The 22,088-nt window shown below is 39.9% G+C and overlaps 1 protein-coding gene across 4 annotated transcripts in view; it reads left to right on the top strand.

Moving 5' to 3' along the window:
- The window catches only part of myocd (myocardin), a 712,380-nt gene that overhangs the window by 629,846 nt on the left and 60,446 nt on the right, over positions 1 to 22,088 (top strand). For all 4 annotated transcript variants that reach the window (XM_072242485.1, XM_072242488.1, XM_072242489.1 and 1 more), the window contains 2 exons: positions 1,254 to 1,319; positions 16,874 to 16,929. In XM_072242485.1, the coding sequence (XP_072098586.1) occupies positions 1,254 to 1,319; positions 16,874 to 16,929 (122 nt within the window). The remainder of the gene's footprint in view (positions 1 to 1,253; positions 1,320 to 16,873; positions 16,930 to 22,088) is intronic.

Below are 22,088 nucleotides of genomic sequence, written 5' to 3'. Positions count from 1 at the left end.
TAGTCTGAGGCGGTGCCTTCTGGTCCTAGACTTCCCCACTACTGGAAATATCTTCTCCATGTCCACCCTATCTCGGCCTATCAATATTCAATAGGTTTCAATGAGATCACCCCCCCCCCCCCGCCATTCTTCAGATCTCCAGTGAGTTCAGGCCTGCCACCATCAAACACTCCTCATACCCTTTTATTCCTGAGATCATTCCCATGAATCTCCTCTGGACTCTCTCCAATGTCAGCATGGCCTTTCTTAGATAAGAGGCCCAAAACTGATCACAATATTCGAAGTGCGGTCTGACCAATAAAACCTCAGTACTACAACTTTGCTTTTACATTTTAGTCCACTTGAAATGAATGCGAACATTGCGTTTGCCTCCCTTACCACCAATGCAACAGGCAAGTTAGCCTTCAGAGGTATTAACTGGTAGGAAAGTTAGGTCCTTAGTGCTTCTGTACAATTCCTGATGCTGGTGTCAAACCGCAAGTCACAATAGGATAAGCATGAACAGCATGAGGAGCATTTTTTCCAAATACAACCAAATTGCTTTTCAATAACAACAAATGGGACTAGGCTGACTGCTTACAATGTAGCCTCAGGTATTGATGGAGTTAGTAATGGTTTTGCTCCATTTCAATCCCATCCTCTGTTAGCCGATTCCAACTCATGTACTACAATCAAGCAAATGGTAAGGCACTAACTCAGCTTGGGGTTGAGGTGACAATTAAACTTTGTCATAACAGAGCAAAGAAAGAACAGCCTATTTTATGTTGCAAAAGCCCATGTGGTATAACCTGCTTGTTAACACATTTTAATACAAGGCTTCACCCTCCGCCAGTTATTCAAAGATGCACAGTGATGTGCATGATATCTGTTCTACAGGCCAGCATCTAAACATAAGGTTTTAATCAAAGGAATTGGTATTAAGATAACATTCTGGCAGAACACACTGTTGCTTTTCTAAAGTACAGCGAATGAGAATTAAACTCTTGAAAGATGAGCAGACTGTAGTTCTGGGAAGTCACCAGCACATTGGAGGAAGGGGTTTTAATGATAGATATAGCATTTGTTGATAGGCATTTTATGTACCTGTTGAAGTTTTAGGATGCTGACATGACTGACCCAGAGCTTGTACTGTAGCATCCTTATTAAAGTTCTGAAGAGCTTGTGAAGTCACAATTTAATAACACAAGATGGATTTCAGGGCTGATACAGAAAGGCTTGTTGACTGATCGCTGCAAATTTTGTTTCTGCCATAGTTCTCCAGCTCCGTCTCCAGCAGCGGCGAACCCGCGAGCAGCTAGCAGACCAAGGCATCATGCCACGTAAGTACATCAGTTCTTTTCCTCTTTTTGTGGTTTCAAAATAACATCAGTGTGTTTAATTCTAACGCAGTTCTAACAGGAAGCAACTGTCTGCCATCAGTTGCACTGCAAGTCGACATGCAAAGAGTAACCTCTATGAACTCATTGCAAAATACTTAGATATAACTGGTGAATCAAAATTAACATTCTTTGGCTGCTTTAAGTCCCATCAGCTGTACTTCTGCAGAAAATATATTCTAATACAAATTAACTGTTTTGAGGGAGGCAAAAATGCAATTTAAATATTAATGAGACACACACACACACACTCTTACTCCAGTGATCTATTTAATACCTATATTTTAATACCCCATTCATCTTATATATGTATATGCTGGCTTGATTACAGTGTTTTTCTGGTGGACGTAGATTTTTTTGTCTCCGGATTCTCACAGCCAAGGCTCAGTCCATGTGTGTCGGCTGAAGAAGCCAGGATCCATCTGGCAAACAGCAGCTACTGGAGATTCTCAGCAGACCAGCGACCAATTAGGCAGGCTCTTGTTCGTTGGAACTGTAGCATTTTCAGGCCACTGTATTCCCCATTTGAAGCGAGTGCATGCTGTTCCTCATCTGGAGAACACAAGTTCAGACTCCGTCATTGTGCAGAGCTGTGGACTGATTGATTCAAAGACAGAGTATTGAATCCCACTGTAGCAGCTGGTAAATTTCAAATCAAAATTATCACACATTTAATTTGTTTCTTTTTTAAATTACTTATGTTAATATTAATCACGCAATGTCTGGATTGTCATAACAATCTATTGGACTCATTATTGTCCATCAGTGAAGGAAAGTAGCTATCCCTTACTCACTTTGGCTTAGATATAACTCAGGAATCATCAGTGTGGTTAAGGAGCACAGCAAGCCACTTCAAGTTCAAATGCAGTTAATGACGGACAACAGATTCTGTCTTTGCTATTGATGACCACGTCCCATTAACAAACTAAATAACAACAACTTGAAAATTTGACTTCAATTCAAAACATCAAAAAAAATTAAATCTATTTTCAGTAAACAATAAGTACGAGGCTATGTGTGCCAAAACCTAAATTCTTTCACAAATAAATTTAATGCTTTTATACAGTTTGGTCTAAGTATGACTCTGGATTTACACTAATCTTGATAAATTTTAATTATCCCCTGTTATAGAATGTTGCTCACAGTTTGATATGAGATAGAAGAGAAGGTTGTGTGTATTCTTTTGAGAGGATTTAAAAGGTTGTGTACAGGGCCTCTCCACTCAATGGAAAAATTGTTTAATTCCCTAGGAAAACATGTACTTAACATCTTCCTCGGCATCTGCATAAAGGCACCATATATATATAACAAGTTTACCTCTCAATGGAGTGCAGGTATTCAAGATGTATCCTATCCTCCCAGCACTGCAGTACGTCCCTCTCTCCGTCTGGGCTAGTAGAACCATCTGTGATGCCAAACTTCTGTAAATTGAGCAGATGTGTCTAGTGGAGATTCACATCTGCTCTTCTGACATAGTTTTGCAGAGTTACACAGAGATGCAACATGGAAACTGATCTTTTGGCCATTTGAATCCATGCTGGCCATCTGCCACCCATGTATATTAATCCTACTTTAATCCCATTCCTTATTCTCCCAACATTTCATTAATTCCTCCCCCCCCCCACAAGATTCTACTCCTTTCCTACACACCAGGATCAGTCACACGGTGAATATATAAGCTTCACACGGGTCAGGATTGAACCCAGGTATCTGGCGCTAACTAGCTGTGCTCCCCCCGACATTGGGTGACTTCCAATAATATCATTTGCTGTATATCACTCCTTTTGTAGTGTTGTTGGAGAAATCAGTTAATGTTGTCCCTGGAACACAAGGTCATTGGGCACTCCCATTCTGTCCCATCAAGACCCAATGATCTACTGTCCTGTTGGTTCAAGCTCTGACTCCCTGATTAGCACCCAGGTATTTCATTACACTTGGACTGAATCGCTGATATGCAACCCGCTATTCTGTCATTCTTCTGCAACAACTCACCCCTGAAAGTGACAACCATCCTGCCCCCACACCATGGTCGTAGACACCATGCACTGAGGAAGACCTGTGACTGCAATTGGTCTATAAGTCTTTGGCATTACTGAACTTCACAACCCATAAGTCAGGGGTCCCCAACCTTTTTTGCACCGCGGACCGGTTTAATAATGACAGTATTCTTGCGGACCGGCCAACCAGTGGGGTGGGGGCGTTGTTCAAGTAGGGTTGCCAACTTTCTCACTCCCAAATAAGGGACAAAAGTAGCAGTCAAATACGGGACACTTGTGTTTACCCCAAGAAAGTCTACCATCACCATGAAGCCTTGTGCGGGCACCTGTGTGCGCACGCATGACGTGCGCATGTGTGTACGTGCCAATTTTTTTCTACAAATCGGTTTTGACTTTATCTTCCTGATTCTGTTAAGTGAAACTACACTGTACATACATTATTTCTACTTTATATAGGCTGTGTATTTATCATATCATTCCTGCTTTTACTATATGTTAGTGTTATTTTAGGTTTTCTGTGTTATTTGGTATGATTCGTTAAGTTATTTCAAGTTCAACAGTGTGCGTGACAGGGAATGAGGAAAGGTGCAGCTACTCATATCGTTTCATATCGCCAAATCATCTCGTTTCTTCGCAGCCCGGTAGCACATGCTTTGCGGCCCGGTACCGGTCCACAGCCCGGTGGTTGGGGAAGTGGGATAGTCCTACAGCATGTGATTCATTTAGAAACCTCCATTGGTCAGATTCCAATTTATTTTTAAGCTGCTTGAAGAAGCAAATACAGAAACATTGTTTAGACCCTGTATTCCTTTTATTCAATAAATGCTGAACAAATGTTGTATTGTGCCTACTCACCTTATGGCATCCTGGGGATTACTAATAGTTTGCTGTCTTTTAGTTGTCTAAATTGTGGTTATGAAAAGAATGACTTTTCCAAGCTCTGGTTTGTAGAGTGTAACATATGTAGCTTATGTAGTATAGGGTGTCCTTTAAGCAGTTTACTTTCTAACCAGCTGTTCTCTGCATGTTGCTTCAAATGATTACATGCAGAACTTGGCTGAACTAGTTTGCCTGTCTGAAAATAATCCACAGAAAGAATGCGGGCCATCAATATAATCATTTAATTTGCTTTGTTGCTAATTTGAGTCAGCAACTATTTTCCACCATCTTATAGACACCCAAGTTCCAAACTGTTTTACAATATATATAGTTCTGTTGTGAAATTTGATATTTTCCGTACTTTTATCTGGTTAGAAATTTAAAAGTGTGGAATTTATTAGAGAGAAAAATGACAGCTTCTGTAAAATATTTGTTCAGTTGATTTTCAACATAGATGGTATTTTTTTTGATACCTGGCCAAAACTAGTCACATGGCTGTGTCTTGACCCAATTGCAAGTCAGCCAGGGAAAGTGGTTTTAGACCTAATATTTAACCAGCCACTCACAATGTTGCTGGGGCTTTCACAATGCTGTTGGGTAGGAAATTGATCAACTGTACTGTATTTTCAACACTACTAAACCAGTGATCTATTTCCAAGTTCAGATGATGAGTTGAAGTAGAATTTAAAAGGTTAGCAATTTAAATTATACAAAACCTGTATTTTTTTTCCCTTGGACTTTTTTATATTGCTTGTATAATTTTGACTGTTTTACAAAATTTATAGTGTGATGGTCATGATAACTTTGTGGAATGTTGGATGCATACCATGGATAATTATTAAAATTGTTTATATAATGTTTCATGAAAAAGTACACATAAATCTCCGGTCATTTGTGACATAAAGTCTCTCACATGTTGAAAATACTGCGTAAGGCAGCTAAATGTTTGGAAATTTCAATAGCGTCTAATGCCCAACACATTGGGTAATATTGAAGCAGCTTTACCCAAGATAAAGACATTGCTTTGAGCTGGGTGCAGAGCGAGTGAAGGGAGTTCTTGCAAGTCTTACCAGGAATAAATGATCACGGGCCATAGCATTTAAAGGGACAATGGAACTGCTCAAAATGCCAGGTATACTGAGATCTCAGAAGGTTGTAGGTTTGGTGCAGTTCGTCGATAATAGGAAGGTGTGAAGTGTGGAGGGCTTTGAAAAAGGGGAGTGTGAATTTCGATTCTGGGCATTGGCAGACCAGTGACCCATGTATGTCAGTGAGTATAAGCATAAGATTTACTGTGGTTTGGGTATAAGCCATGGAGTTTGAGTAGGAAGTGGATTATCAACAGGCGAGTTAGAGCTGGCAGGAAGTGCAGTGGTGCAATCAGTGATGCTTCTTCCACATAGCTCCTGCAAACCAAATTCAATTCTGACCACTAGTGTTATCTGTGTGGAGTTCACACATTCTCCCTAGGCCTGTGTTTCCTCCACAGCACTGTTTTCTACCCACATGCCAAAGACGAGGGTTGGTATGTTATTGGCCACCCTAAATAGCCCCTGGTGTGTCGGTGAGTGCTTAAAATCTGAGGAGATTTGATGATGTGAATGTGCAGTAAATAAAGTTTCAAACAAACCACAGATCTTTGGTTCAATCTTTCAATCTGCAAAATTCCCTCATTAGTCACTGGTTAAACTTATTAAGATTGGAAGTTGTTATCAAGGGTTGTTAATGGAAATATCCAGTGGATCATCTATTGGATTACCTTGCATTAGATCACTCTCCAGGAAATAATCCTCGCCTTGGGTTGTAGAGACATAGAGTGATATGGCATGAAAACAGCCTCTTAGGCCCAACTAACTAGCCCACGCCAACCACAGCATCCTCCCTGCTCATCCCACTTGTTCGTATTCAGTCATTAACGTTTCAAGCCTCTCCCCTCCACGTGTCTGTCCATATGCATCTCCTCTTTCAGTTCCACCACCTCTGCTTCCACTGGCCGTTTATTCCAGGTTCTCACTACCCTCTAAAGAAGTCACCTCTCAGGTGTTCTTTAAATCTCTCCCTTCTGATATTGTATCTGTGATTTCGAGTTTTGGATTCCGCAGCCTTGAAGAAAAGATTGTGACTGTTGTGTATTTGATATGTCAATAATATTTGAGTAATCTCATATATGTGTGTGTGTATGTGTGATTAAGCATCTTTGTTTGTTTAAATAATTAATTATAAGCATAAATACGTAAGTTGTCTATGTCATCACTCTACCATGTGATACATGTGCACCCTGTAAACCCAAAGTTCGACCTACATTTTGGACTCCCATGTCTTCCTTTGTATTAGTTTAATATTTTGAAGGTGCAAAATATAACAATGACCCTATCCATACCCTTCATTATTTTACAAATTGTTGTGAGGTCACCACTCATTCTCCTGTGCTCCAGGATGTAAAGACCCAGCTTGGCGAACCTCTCTGAATAATTCAGGCCCTCAAGTCCAAGCAGGATCTGTGTAAATGTAAAAGTTAACATTTATCATATCGTCACGGGACCACTTTCTGAATGCTTGTGCCAGGGACAACGTCAACCACTCATTCCTGGAAAATAAATCAGAGGAACACTTGATTGTGGTGCTTGTACGGTTTGCTGGTGATCATACAAGTAAGGTGATTGTTTGGGGTGGCTGGAATCATAGACAGGTCAGGAAAGAAGAGAAGGAATGTTCTGGAGAGGGGGATGCAAGAAACCCAGAAATGTTGACAGTTACAAGCTATTTGAATTTTTGTAATTAACTTATTTCACCATAAGAATTTTTGATAAATAATAGCGAAATAGTTTTAGCATCACAGTGGTGACAAGGTAGGTTTCAGAAGAAATATTGAATTGCAATTTGTGTCAAAAATAACAAATACAATGAGCACCTTAACAGTGTTTATAATTTGACTCTGGCATGAATACAAGAATTTAGCTTTTGAACTCATTGTTTCAGAATCTAGTATATAAAGTTTATAAAAAATATATTCAAGGAAAATGAATGAACTGATGCATTTAACATGAATTTCCTCTGAACTGAAATCCAACTTTAGGTGTATTTATATCTTGATCCAAATAGGCAACTCCAAGGCCATTATCTGACCTTTGATGGCCTTGCTGGTATGAAAGGACGGTATCAGAATTTATCAAAAGAACTTTACTGATAACAAAGCTGCTTAGAAATTATATTCTATGTTTTGTGGTTCACATTGATCCCAAACACTATAAATTGCATCAATAGAGTATTTAATAATTAACATTAAATCAATAGATCTGCTAAAAGTTATTATTAAGTTCAAAAATTTTTTTTTAATTAACAAGGTATCTGATATCTATCAAAGGTTCATTTTATTGTCAAAGTACGCATGTACAATACAGCTCTGATGTTGGTCTTCTCCAGAGAGCTACAAAATACAGAAAAACTACATGAGTCATTGAGAGAAAATATATTAATCCCCCTGACGGATTGACCACATGGAAAACAGCAGCTTGAACATTAAACCCCAGGCCCCAACCCTCTCCACAAAAAAACAGCGCCAATAACATCAAACCCCCAATCCCCTCCCTTGCAAAAAAAGAACACCCCCTTCTCAGATTGAAAGGAAATCTGAGAAATAACCCATTAATCACCAGGAATTGTATGTCATAACTTGGATATCAAGAAGTAGATTGAAACCTTGTAGTACCCATTTTTGAGCTGTTCATGTTAAAATGATAAATACAGTGGCAGACCCATGACTGAGTGTGCTAATAGCCAATACATTCTGTTCAGCATGTGTTGAATTAATAAAAGCACAGCAAGGACCCACACAGACTTGTGGAACGTGGTATTGACCCATTCCTCAACATGGGCAGAAGAAGGGTATCTGCAGGAAGAACTACAGTTTAATAGTTGACTTTGCATGACTTAAGCAAATTATAAATCGGGGTCGATAATAGCAATTTAGAATAAAGGGAAGAATTATCACCAAAGTTATTTACAGGGTGGTCCAACTGATGATTCTCTATCAGTTGCCTTAGGTCAATATTAGTCCTTCAGTTTGTTTGGTAAAGCTATGTAACCTTTTTCGCATGTAGGGAAACACAGACATTAGCTCATAGATGTTTATTTATGTGTCTTAATAGTTTTTGTGAATGCTGGAGATCTTTTTAGACCAAGTATATATAGGTGGCTGTTGAAGCCTTAGTGACCATCTGATATTTCTGAAATAAAGGAGGATAGCTTGAACATCCAGACCACAGGAATGTCTAAATCATCAGATAATGCTGTAAAGCGGCAGTGTTGGTTGTCTACCTGGGTAGGATGATATTTCTTGGATTTGAAATTACATTGATTGCTTTTCAATCTTAGGAATTTTGATTCTGAAGTGAATGAGCAAACAAATTATTCTATTTGTTTTTATTAAGCACCGATTTTTTTTAAATGTAGCTCTTTCCTGCATGACACAGAGCAAAGGCAACTTTGAACTCTCATCAAGACCAAAAACACTTTGCAGAAATGAGGTCAAGTTGATGATTTAAGAAATGACGTTTCAGGCTGCTGAGAAGTATATACTTTGACCAGCAGTCGTCTCCTAAACAAATCAGATAAAAGTGGATAAGTTTGCCAGTCATTTGACTAAGGGTGTTTGGAATTTGTGCAGAGCCAGTTAAGTACTAGACTTTTCTAGGTTGTGCTAACCTGTAAAAGTGACTGATGGTAACAGCAAAACAAAAACAATAAATTCTGCAAAACTAAGTTAATGAAATTAATGTTATAATTGAAAATTACAGAATAGATTTATGACTATTACTTAAAATATGTAATAAACCAATGTGATGCTGGAAACACTCAGCAGACCTGGAAGCATCTGTGGAAAGGGGAACTGAAAGGTTAGCTGCTTTTCTCTTCACGGATGACACCTGACCATAAGACATAGGAGCAGAATTAGGCCATTTGGCCCATCAAATCTGCTTCTCCATTCTATCATGTCAGGTTTATTATCAGCCCCATCCCAATTCTCTTGCCTTCTCACCACCCCCTTTCTAATCAAGAACCTATCAACATCCATTTCAAATATACCGAATAACCTGGCTTCCACAGCCGTCCAAAATTTTTTATTTTTGGTCGTCATCTGGGGAAAGAAATTTCTCCTCATCTCAGAGTTCAAGTTCGAAGTACATTTATTATCACAGTGTGTATACATTGTACAACTTTGAGATTAATCTCCTTTCAGGTAGCCACAAAACAAAGAAACCCCAAAAGAACCCATTTGAAAAAAAAGACCCTCAAACACCCAGTGCTTAGAGAGGGGGGAAAAAGTGCAAACAATAAAAGTAAGCAGATAACATTCAGAACTGGAGTTTTATGAAAGACTCGAAGCTAGGCATCACTGTGGCTGGTGCAGACCACAATCTCATTTCATGGCAGAGCCAAGTAAATGTCGCAGGACTACAGACGCAAAGCCAGTCATCACTGCACCCAAGCAGGTCAGAGCCTCATTTAAGTGCAGAGCTGAGTGAACATCGTGGAGCAGTGAGCAGATGTCCCTTTAGAATCTCTGCTCTAAAGGGAAATCCTTGTATTCTGAGGCTCTAACCTTTGGACCTAGACTTCCTCACTATAAGAAACATCTTCTCCATGTCCTGACCTGCTGAGTGTTTCCAGAATGTCCTGATTTTTATTTCAAATTTCCAGTAATTTTGATTTAAAGTAAATAGAATATGGAAAAATGTAGTGAGCAGGTCAATAGAACAGGCAACTTCTTTGAATTCTTTTCTCATATGGTGGAACTAAAATAGGTTGGGGCTTCCTGCCTCCAAGACTTCCCTCATTAACAAGGCATTCTTTCCCTTTGCCATCTGTTTTCTAAATGGACATTGAACCCATGATCACTTATCTCACTACTTTAGTTACATTGAGCCACTAGTGTCCGTGCCACTATCCACCAGCCTCGTGTTACCAAGATGCCGTACAGTAACAGCACAAACCCGACGAGGGCTGTTGCTAGTGGGCACAATACTGGCAAAATTAGCCAGTGGTGCAAGAGAATGGGGTAAGTAATACGCAAATCTTTACAATCGTAAAACAATTCTCTGAAAAAACTACTGATTAGCGAGGCCAAAGGAATAGAAGCCATAAGTCAGCTAAAGAAAGTTGATGAATCCCTAGCTTATTAAGATGTCTACTTTTTAACTTTCCCTGCCTCTCTCGCACTTTGCCCTTCTCTCTTGCCCTCCGTGCCGCCCCTCTACCCTTCTCTCTTCTCCCCCCACCTGCCCGGCGTCTCCCCTTGTTGGCAGGCCCTTGGAAACTAGCTTCCTGAAAGACTGTTCTTATTTTGTGTCTAGTGATCAATGCAGTGTGGCCTGCCAACATTACATTCAGGCATTGAGTTGATTCTGAAGTGTTTAAGTTTGAGCCGTTGCACCCAGACGTCCCTTTTTGAAATAACTGTATTGGAGATTGGATAATTTGGGGTGATCTGGACTTTTCCAATTGGTATGATAATAGACCTGCGTATGTAATGAGGTTTAGTTAATTCAGAATCATCCAGGATCAGGATTCACGAGTGGACATTCTTTCCATTCTTTTTCAGCTACATGTTGACTTTTGTAATACTGTGTAAGTAATTGTAGTTGCATAGTTATGTGTTGAACACTCTGCTGAGCTGCTATCTTCAAAAAGATTGATTAGCAAAGCGTTTTGAGTTAAAAGCATCAAGCACCATTGCTTAGCTGTCTGGCAGTAAACATTACTAAAATACCTAAAGATTACTCAAGTGGATTGAACATATGCCTGCAGTAAAACTGTTCAGGGTGACCTAACTTGCAGCATTGGACGCTATTAAAGCAGACAGCATGTGTTAATTTAGAAATAATCACATAAAAAAGACACATATTAAATGGAAGGAGCAACCTGGAGAGTGGGATTACACCAAGTAAATCAGGTGAAAGGAAAGTCTTGAAGGGTGGTTGACATTTTCCTGTGCTGTAGTACGTATCACGGTAGCGTGGTTAACACAACGCTTTACAGAGCCAGCGGCCCAGGTTCATTTCCCGCAGCTGTCTGTACGGAGTTTATACGTTTTCCCCATGACTGTGTGGGTTTCCTCCAGGTGCTCCAGTTTCCTCCCACAGTCCAAAGATCAAATCTATCAAATCTTCCCTGGAGCGTAGAAGAATGAGGGGAGATTTGATAGAGGTATATAAAATTACGATGGGTATAGATAGAGTGAACGCAAGCAGGCTTTTTCCACTGAGGCAAGGGGAGAAAAAAACCAGAGGACATGGGTTAAGGGTGAGGGGGGAAAGTTTAAAGAGAACATTAGGGGGGGCTTCTTCACACAGAGAGTGGTGGGAGTATGGAATGAGCTGCCAGACGAGGTGGTAATTGCTGGTTCTTTTTTAACATTTAAGAACAAATTGGACAGATACATGGATTGGAAGGTGTATGGAGGGATATGGTCCATGTGCAGGTCAGTGGGACTAGGCAAAAAATGGTTTGGCACAACCAAGAAGGGCCAAAAGTGTTTCTGTGCTGTAGTTTCTATGGTTTCTATGTACCGGATTGTCCATTAATTGGTCATTGTAAATTCTCCCGTGAGATTCGGCTGAGGCTGAATGGGTGGGTTGCTGGGCTGCATGGCTCAGAAGGGCCTTTTCTGAGCTGTATCTCAATAAATAAATGAATTAAATTTGCCTAGTTATATGTTGAATAAGCAAACCAATAGGACATGCTACAGGTCATATGTACTTGTGTTAAGAAGACTGAACAAATTCAAACTGCCTTGGTGATAAGCAAGTCTATTCAGGTATCACACTATATGAATCATTCCTATTCCTGACAGCTTTCAACATAGCTATCCTTCCAGAAGCCTTGACATGAGCCCTGGCATGCAGAGAGTCTGCAGTGCTTTCCCTGAAATGTACTAAAAGCAGTGGATGATGCATGTAGGGAAATAAAAATATACATCATCAAAAGAGACCATTCAGCGCTTTGTTCTCATTCTGGTAGGTTTAAGAATAGCATTGCCGTGACATCACAAAAGAGGAGATCCAAGTGGGTGAAAGTATTAAGGCTAGAGATGAGAAATGGTGGAGAGCACTGGTATATATTGTAAATCCTTTCTATAAAAATGTGGGGATAACTTCACTTTGAACTTTGGTATTGAACTGGTCCCACAACCTATAGACTCACTTCCAATAACTCTTCATCTCTTGTTCTTGATATTTATTGTTTATTTATTTAAATAATCCTCAATCTACCTCAGCAGCAGTGAAATAGATCCCAAATGCTGCAGGGACTCAACATGTCAGGTAGCATGTATTGAAATGAATAAACAGTCGACGTTTCTGGACGAGACCCTTCATCAGGACTGGAAAGGAAGGGGGAAGACATCAGAATTAAAGAAGTGTGGGGAGGAGAAGGCAGCTCGCTAGAAGGTGATAACTGAGGCCAGGTGGATGGTGGGAAAGCTAAAGGGCTGGAGGAAAAGCAATCTGATGAAAGGTCTCAGTCCACAGCATCAACGATTTGTTCATTTCCATAGATGCAGTTTGACCTGCTGAGTTCCTCCAGCATTTGGTGTGTGTTGCTTTGGATTTTCAGCATCTGCAGACTTTCTCATGTTAGTGAAGTAGATCACAAGTTTATCCTTTGGGCTGGCTTTCAATGTTGGACAGTATACAAAATGCATCCAACACTATTTCTGCCCCCGCCATCCACCGCCCCATTAAGAGAAGCTACGGAAACATTTGTGTCCTTCTGAACCAGTGAATACAATGAATGGGAACAATGCTTATTATTTGAAGCTCTGGTTCTGGGGTCGAATTCAAAATTTCTCACTTAACACTCTGCTATATACATTGAGCCAAGTATTTTGATGGAATATGATGGAAAATCTAAATGGATATTTTACTTTGGCCTTTAAAGTGAGAAAGAGGATACATTCACTAGTTCAGTACTTGATGGAATAAATTGGAATGAGCATATTTCCATTAACAAAACCAAAGGAGTTAGGAAAATGCATCTAACTCTAAGCAGAACTGTTTAAAGTTAGTTGAAATGCAATTGCTACGATCAACCACTAGGAACAGAATTATGAACAGTTGGAAAGATACAAGCTATCACTGATGTTTACATACAATTATCTTGAAAATCCTTAATCTACAGGAGTCTGTTGCTCATGTCTATTCTTTATGTAACAATAGGGAATGTATTAGAGGTTTCAATTGGGTCGGGTGGACAGCTGCACATACCTACCTGACTGGTTCAGACATTATTCTATGAGCCAGCATGGACTCAATGAGCCCATTGGCTCTTTCTAACTTTCATATCATATGGCTCATCACAAAGTCATATGATATAAAATTAATATTGGGGTAAGAATCATCCTGCATTTAAGGCTTACATTGGCTCGCCAAACAAAAACAGTAACCTTTTTTAGCATTCTTACTTGGTTACTGAAGATAAATGTCCAAAAGTGTTTGCAATGAACTTCTTTGCACATTGGTTTTATGTGAGTCCCATTCAGGTGTTTTACTTATCCAGGTCCAATAGATATAAACATATACTTTTATATATCTGTCATGACCAAGCGTCTACTATTTTTAATTTATTATTAAGAATGAGATTTTAGATGCTGTTGAGAGCCACACAAAGAGCAAATTATTCGGTTAACATTGGCTTTGGCATATCATTTTAGTGACCTTACTAAACGAACAGGACATGATCTGGCAATGATCACTTTGTGCTTTATCATAGACATTACATAACTGTAGTCTGAACATGTGACTTCTGTGCTTGTTAACGCTTGAAGGGATATTCAGGCTGAAAGGTCAATAGATTAGGTGACTAAGTGGCACATCTCTTTTCTTCAAGGTGCAAAGTAAGCAGACAAAGCTACCAAGCAAACTTTGATAGCTGTGTTTGGACTTCTGTATAGTTCAGGGTTTGGTTATTAACATTTTCACTAATAATCTTCCCTGCAGCACTGTCAGTTTGGGCCAGTTTGTAATAATGTCAGAAGCTTATAGTTTCTTGTCCCATTGTAGAACAGACACAGCTGAAGTCGCTGTACTTCTGTGCAAATGAAGCAACATGAAAGAATTTTTTTCCCAAAAGATTGCAAGTTTGATTTGGGCCTGACCATTAAGATCAAAAAAAAAGAAAGCTGCTTATCTGAAAAACATTCCTCCCAGCTCCATTCAAAAAGGTGAAAGGTCAGACATTTCAGCCATGCTGGTGTGGCTAAATGGAAGTCAGTGACACAGTAAGCAAAGTTCCTGAGGGTCCAGATAATCACTGGTGCTTAATTTCCAGTGCCAAATGCAGAACACGCTTGATTCAATCACAAAAAAAGTACTCAAGTGCCCCACACAGTGTGGTGACTCTTACTGTTGGGATGAACCTTAGTTTAATGCTGTTCAACGTTGACTCACTGCCAAAGTTTCGTTGAAGAGGAGATATATGCCGGTATGTGAACAGCAATTCTAATCCTGATGTAGCTGTCATCTTTGGAAAGTGTATCTACTACGTTATTCAATGAAGGATTTTCCAGGGTGTCGCACTTTTGTCATCTATAGGAAATTGCATTATATCTGTATATTCCAAAAAGTGGGGAGATCAGAAACTGAAGCTGCAAAATTTCCTGATATTCACACCCATATGCATAAGGATGTCAGACTAGAAAACCTCTCTTCTTTCACAGGTTTATGCATAAAACTTGGGTAGAATTACCAGAAGTCAAATATTATTGGACAGTGAAATTTGGTGTATTGTTTTTCATTTGTTAATGGGATATGCAGCAATGCTAGCATCCATTGTCCAACTCTAATTGCCCATGATCAAGCAGGCAAGAATCAATTACAGTATGTTGGTGGGTGCAGAGCTTCTTTTATAAGAAATCCCAAATCAGTTAAGAATGTCAGCTTTCGTTCCCTAAATAATGTACAGTATCATTATCATACGATGTTGTGATTGTGTTTTAGTTTATGTTATTGCATTGTGTAGTTATGTATTAATCTACATGGCATTAATACAATTGCAGTGTAACAATATTCCAGAATTGTGATGCACTCTAATTATCGTCTTCTGTTCTAAATCTCTCTTCATCACCATTTGCTTCTTTCAGATGCATTAAAAGCATTTGGTAACCTGATGTAGCATCTCCCACAGCTTCAGATTTTGTCTGGCCATGCTCTAGCAAAGCATGCTGGGAAACCTTACAATCCAAATGTCTCAGATTCTGTTTGTCACTCCACCTGGCCAGTCTCCCTACTTCTGCAGGCCAGCGAGCTGCGTCTTGGGGCAGTAACTGGTGCTGCGACTGACTGACTGGTAACAGATGATGCTGGTGGACAAATGACCCCCGTTCCTCCCTCCCCCTCCCCCCCAATTCAGATGCTTTGCAATTTCTGCACCGGTGTACTTCAGTTCTCTTTGCAACTTCATTTTTCACTTGACGTAATCAGACTTGACTCTTGACTTTACTGTTTGTGGATGAAAAGTACATAAACCAGGTGCATGAGGCAAAATTGAAAGATAACTATCTGTAACTTGGAAAAAGCAAAGATAACGTTTGCTGACGTTGAAATTTTGTACCTCAGTTTCAATGCCATCACAGCTGTCAGGTGAAAGAATAAGGATTACATCTGCTAAAGTCCCTTATTAAATGGAGGAGATGCTCTGCTTCACTTAGTTGGAAATGATAGGTCCTAGATGCAGTTTTACACTCATTACAGAGGAGAAAATTCATGCAGTTTGCCAAAGAGCAAGATTTTTTTTCACATGGCTATGCCAATGTAACTAAATTTTGGAAGATTAATTACTAAGTACAATTTAACTGTATTTATCACCAGCAAACTCAAGATAGCTGTACATAGATAACACAGAGTTTGTTGGGCAATTATTCACTGCAGTGTATAATAGCTATTTATTTCAGGAAGCTTCCATCAACTTCACCCCCGACATCATCTTAGTTCATAAGCTAAGAACAACCACTTTTTCAAGTGCAGTTTTTTTAGGTAGTTAAATCCCTCATGAATTCAGTACATGTTAAGATTAATGTGGGATTGAGAGAAATGGGAACATTTTCTACAATGATTCACTCTGGAATTTTAATAGTAAATTGGATGTGCTGGATTGAATCACCCACACAAACACAAACTCACATGATTTCATAAGGTACCTAAATTAGCAGAAGCTATTTGTTAAATGTTGCAAATGAATTTCAGATGTTTGGTTAACGTCTAGTTGTGTTGCATATCTGATAAGTTGCTAACTTCAAGACTTCAATTAAACACGGCAGAATTCAGCATAGAACATGTAAAGAGTACAACTTTAATGCTTTATTATCATACACTATATATCTACAGATGGGTTTTATTTGAATAAAGTATTGAAATTGCATATTAGTTATATATAATCTTAGTATGTTTAGAACAACTCTGAAATTACTTTTTGATGAAAGGGTAATTTGTGTCATCACAAAGTTGATATGGGATCCTCTGAGATTTTGGCAGGCTGGAATTTATCAATAACGATGGGCATTTTAGAAATGGGAATTAGCTGATCTACCTGCTAATCAGTCTGTATTTGTTCTGTTTGTTACTGTAGCTCTAAAGAGTCCAGCTGCGTACCACGACCAAAGAAAGAGTCTGGAACGAGCCAAGGTATGGAATCCCAATACCAGGGTGGTAATTGTTGCGACTGGTACTAATTCAAATAGCTATTCAGAAATTAAATTGGACAATGTGCTTATTTTCATAGAGAGAGGGAGAGAGAATCAGTCGTGCAGTCTGTAAATGGATGTAAGTGTGTAAGTTCTGTCCTTGATTTTCTGTCAACAACCAGTCCAGCTATCGTTCCCACTGTGAGCACAGAGACATTGTTCATGGGCAGTTTCAAAACATATGCAGATATATTTGGAAAATGTTTTGAGCTGAAGTGATCTTGCATTGTTCTTTTGACTGTGGGCTACCTTTATTTGGTGGGGCTGTACCTCCCCCAAAACCTTATAATAAATTCACCGAAGTAGAAACTAGCATCTTGAAACAGTTTCCAGATTGTCACCTTTTCACACAGCAAGGTTTATTCTTACTGCGATGTGTTGCTTTAAGGAATGTTAGAATATTTCACATTTTTCCTTTTAGCGTGCATATACAGATATCTCTCTACTTTTCTGAAAGTCAACCGATTTTGCTGCCTGATCTGCTAGATTCCTCCAGCATGTTGTGTGCGTTACTTTGTTTTTTCCTGGGTCAGACATTTTAACATTGGAGTTCACATTGCAATGGGTAGTTATGTTTCCAATAGAATGCTGAAAGCTAATGTCAAAGTTCCTTTCCCTCCAATTCCAGCCTTTATTTATTGTTGTTTGCTGGTGATAAGAATGCAATTCTTCTGTGACAGGAATGATAATTGTGTATGTTAATTCCCTTGACTATTTTCTTGCTGGTATGGTGTTCCGAAAGGTTACAATCTATCCTTGTTGAAAACAGTGGATGTCCACGTTGTGAGATTGAATTGAATTTATGACTGACAGTACCAAACCCACTCAGATTACAATGTAACTTCTGCCAACCAAGTAAGAATACCGGTTCAGAGAGCATGTGCCTGCAAAGCACCAAAAGACAGGTCAACACCAGAAAATAATTTGCTCATAAGAAATTCAGTGTTTCGTATACTTACTAAATTTGCTTTAAATTGACCACTGAAAGTATGAAATGAACTCTAAAGATAGTAATGGACCTCTGCAAGCTTCTTTTAGGTTTTGCATTCAGTTGATTTATAAAGTGGAATAGTGAACTATCTTGTTGTCCTCTTCAGCCACTCATTCACACAATAAGGGACAGCTAGGTAGCTTCTGATCTCTCATTTCTGTGGTTCAAGTGTATAAAGCCATGGAGGAGTACGCTAAAAGAGAAGCAGCTAACAAGATACCAAATGCATTGTTGACGCATTGAGATGTTATTGAGGAAACTGTACAAATAGATTAAAAGAAAATTGACTTCACTTATCTTCCAGAAAAGCCACCTTCTGATGCATACTTGAAGCAAAACAAATGACCAATGATAGCCGAAAGACGGTTGGAGCTCCTGGAGCAGTTTTAGTCTTGCACTATCATTTTTGAAAATAACCCTTCATATTTTGTTCCCCCATTTTTATCTGCATCTCAGAGATGAACTGGCTTCTTTCATACAGATAAAGGAGATGAGGTAGGCAGACAATGCAGATCCAGTTCTCCGCTATCACTTCCGTTGGGTGTGATGAAAGCTGTAATTATCCATCTCTTTGTTTGGCTGTACATCGCTAATCAGCCCAGAAATTACTATACACAGTGGACCCTGGTTAATTGGGTCATTGGTTAATCGGGGCAGCGGCTTATTTGGGACAACTCTTAAAGAACAAAAACTAATCGAGAAAATAGCCGGAGATCCTTTTATTTATTCAGGACACTGTACTGCTTAATTGGGACAGGAAACTATTCCAGAACAGGTTCTAATTAGCACCATTTGTGTGTGTTTGTGTGGCTGTTAGACACCATTTTTAGAGCTAACAGTTTTTAAATAATATCACTTGTGTGTTTAAGAACCAGTGATTTTTTTTCACTGATTGTTGGCGAGACTCAGGCAAGACAATACTGTTGGTGAGACGAATCAGAATTTTTGCTCATGGCGGTTTCAAGCATTTAGACTTGGAAATTCCAGAAATGGCTGGGAGTGAAAAAGAAATTATATCACTACTTCAAAAAAAGTTAGGAATTATGAAGAACTGAAGGGATCGACAATCATCTTGAATGTTACATTTGGTCCCCATCAGACACTCAGCTCTCACCTGTGACCCTAAGTAGCCAGCTGTACCCCACCTGTTACACGCTCTGGCAGGTGGAATGAACCAGGTGACAGTACCGGTAGGTTTTGTTCCCCATTGAGTCAGGGACATGCAAAGTCAATTCCGGTGAACTGGGCGGATGAGACCTACAACGTGATCCAACAGCCAGGAAGGTGGTTCTCCAGCACTGCGTGGAGAACAAAGGGCACAATGAAGTACAGAAGAAGTCGCGGTCATCCACTGCAACCAGGGGAAATGTTTACTTGTTCCACTGGGCTGGGACTTCCGAGGTCACGAGAGTGCAACTGTCAGAGTACAACAGCATTTTCATTTTGAGAACTCTCGCACACGGTTTCTTTTCGTCGTCGGATACGATGGGCAACCACCAGTAGTATTTCTAGTGCTCTAATTTGTTCAGTATTTTATTTAAATACATAATTTGTTATGCAATTGAACAGAAGTTTGTCTTTTTTATTTTTTTAAACTCTTTCCATCAAATTTCGGCTAATTCGGGCAGCCACTTAAATAGGCCAAAATGTACCTGTCCTGATGTTCCCCAATTAAACAGAATCCACTGTACTAATATGCTTGATTGCCATTGTGAAAAAAAAATTAATAATACCTTTAATAAATCTGTTAGTTTGCAGTTGAATATCTGGATGTTCCAAGTTAAGGTTAGCAAGGTCCCTAACCCGCTATTTCTTATTGATTTGGTACTTCACATTACATGATTTCCACTTTCAGTGTACCCCTGAGTAACCCAGGAATTGGATTGTACTCTGATTCCAGTTTTCTAAAAAAGCAGTGTTACGTACCCTGTAACTGGGTTGCCAAACCAGCAGAAATGGATCACTCAGTTGGAGTCTGGATTACTAGAACTAAGAAAGTTTTATTAAAGAAACAAGCAACACAGTAATCGAAAGGATAATAAATGCAACAGTTCAGCAATGATAAACACACATGTGCACAGAATTAAGATAACAGCATCAATCAAGCTCTATCGTTGTCTAGGGGTAAATGACCAATTTCAAAGTGACACAAAGTCCAGTTCAATTTAGTTCAGTTCGCAGTAATCATTGCCATGGCGATGGACAACGTGGGGGGAGGGAGAGAGAGAACGAGAACGACTGATCATTCAAAACGGCTTCCACTCACAGACCTGCAATATTGCTCACAAGCAGCTTTCGGGCAAGTCCTTTGTGATGTCACCTGAGGTCACCGACTGTGACCCCTCCTCCAGATGCGGTCGATCCTCTGCAGTGAACCCGGCACCCAAGCAAGGGTGGACACACACCGGGATCCCGCTGATTGTACCTTTCCACCCTGTGCGTTTGTGGCCCGGTACTTCCCACCGACTCGTGAGAGGCGCACCGCTTCCAGAGTCTCGTTACCTCGAGTGTCGTGTATGTCCTGCCTTAGCGAACCTGTCCCTTTTTATCCCTCTGCTGGGTATCGCCTGTCCATCACTTCAAACAGTTCAGGGTTCAAAGGAGGAGCCGCTCTAGACAGCTCTCTCTCCCATTCCTTCATTACACATCTCCAGATCACCTGTCCATCACTTCAAACAGTTCAGGGTTCAAAGGGGGGGAGCCGCTCTTGACAATACCCAGACTGATGGCTCCTTCATTAACATCTCCAAATGCTGCTTCAGTGTGCCTTATCTCTCCCTCCCCGGAGGACAGGTGGCAGACCAACTGCTGATGCCACTGGTGCAAGCCCAGGCCAGCAAACATCTTAATTTATGTGTATTCTCGTCACAGCAGCCACTTGGTTTCTCCAAGAGATGAGAGTCAGCATCAGAAACCAATATGATTTTAGAAATCAAACAGTTCAAAGTAAAAATTTTATTTCAGAGTACATGCATGTCACCATATACAGCCCTGAGATTCTTTTTAACCGGTTAAACTAATGAAAGTAATTCTTAATTATCTCATTTAAAATTAATTCCCCTTCCAGTGAACAGCTGAGGACTGGAACTGCACTTCAGCACTACCGGGCACATCCAAATAAAATTGAAGAGAAAACCTGGAATACCATGGATTTTGCAAAGCTCCTTCTTGAGTTTCAGAAACATCAATTAGATAAATGGAAAAGTGACTCTTGGTTGAAACTTTCTAGACTGGCTTTCTGTGAGTTGGGAAGTTTTGAATCTGTAATATAGAACATAGAATAGTACAGCACAGTACAGGCCCTTCAGCCCACAATGTTGTGCTGACCCTCAAACCCTGCCTCCCATATAAGCCCCCACCTTAGATTCCTCCATATACCTGTTTAGTAGTCTCTTAAACTTCACTAGTGTATCTGCCTCCACCACTGACTCAGGCAGTGCATTCCACGCACCAACCACTCTCTGAGTAAAAAACCTTCCTCTAAAATCCCCCTTGAACTTCCCACCCCTTACCTTAAAGCCATGTCCTCTTGTATTGAGCAGTGGTGCCCTGGGGAAGAGGCGCTGGCTATCCTCTCTATCTATTCCTCTTATTATCTTGTATACCTCTATCATGTCTCCTCTCATCCTCCTTCTCTCCAAAGAGTAAAGCCCTAGCTCCCTTAATCTCTGATCATAATGCATACTCTCTAAACCAGGCAGCATCCTGGTAAATCTCCTCTGTACCCTTTCTAATGCTCCCACATCCTTCCTATAGTGAGGTGACCAGAACTGGACACAATACTCCAAGTATATAGGTCTATACTAATTCATTAATTTGAACTTATTAACTAATTATAGCTAATTAACCTACCTGTACAACCAAATTTATTTATTTAGTGAGATACATTGTGGAAGAGGCCCTTGCTGTCCTTCAACCCCTGTTTTAACCCTGGCCTAATCATGGGACAATTTACAATGACCAATTAACCTTCCAACTGGCATGCCTTTGGACTGTGGGAGGAAACTGCAACACCCAGAGGAAACCCACATGGTCACAAGGAGAACATACAAACTCCTTACAGACATCAGCGAGAATCGAACCCAGCTCGCTAGTACTGTAAAGTGTTG

This window comes from Mobula birostris, chromosome 24 (assembly GCF_030028105.1).
Source record: "Mobula birostris isolate sMobBir1 chromosome 24, sMobBir1.hap1, whole genome shotgun sequence".
In the NCBI taxonomy this organism is placed as follows: Eukaryota; Metazoa; Chordata; class Chondrichthyes; order Myliobatiformes; family Myliobatidae; genus Mobula; species Mobula birostris.
This window is presented reverse-complemented; position numbering and strand designations above follow the sequence as displayed.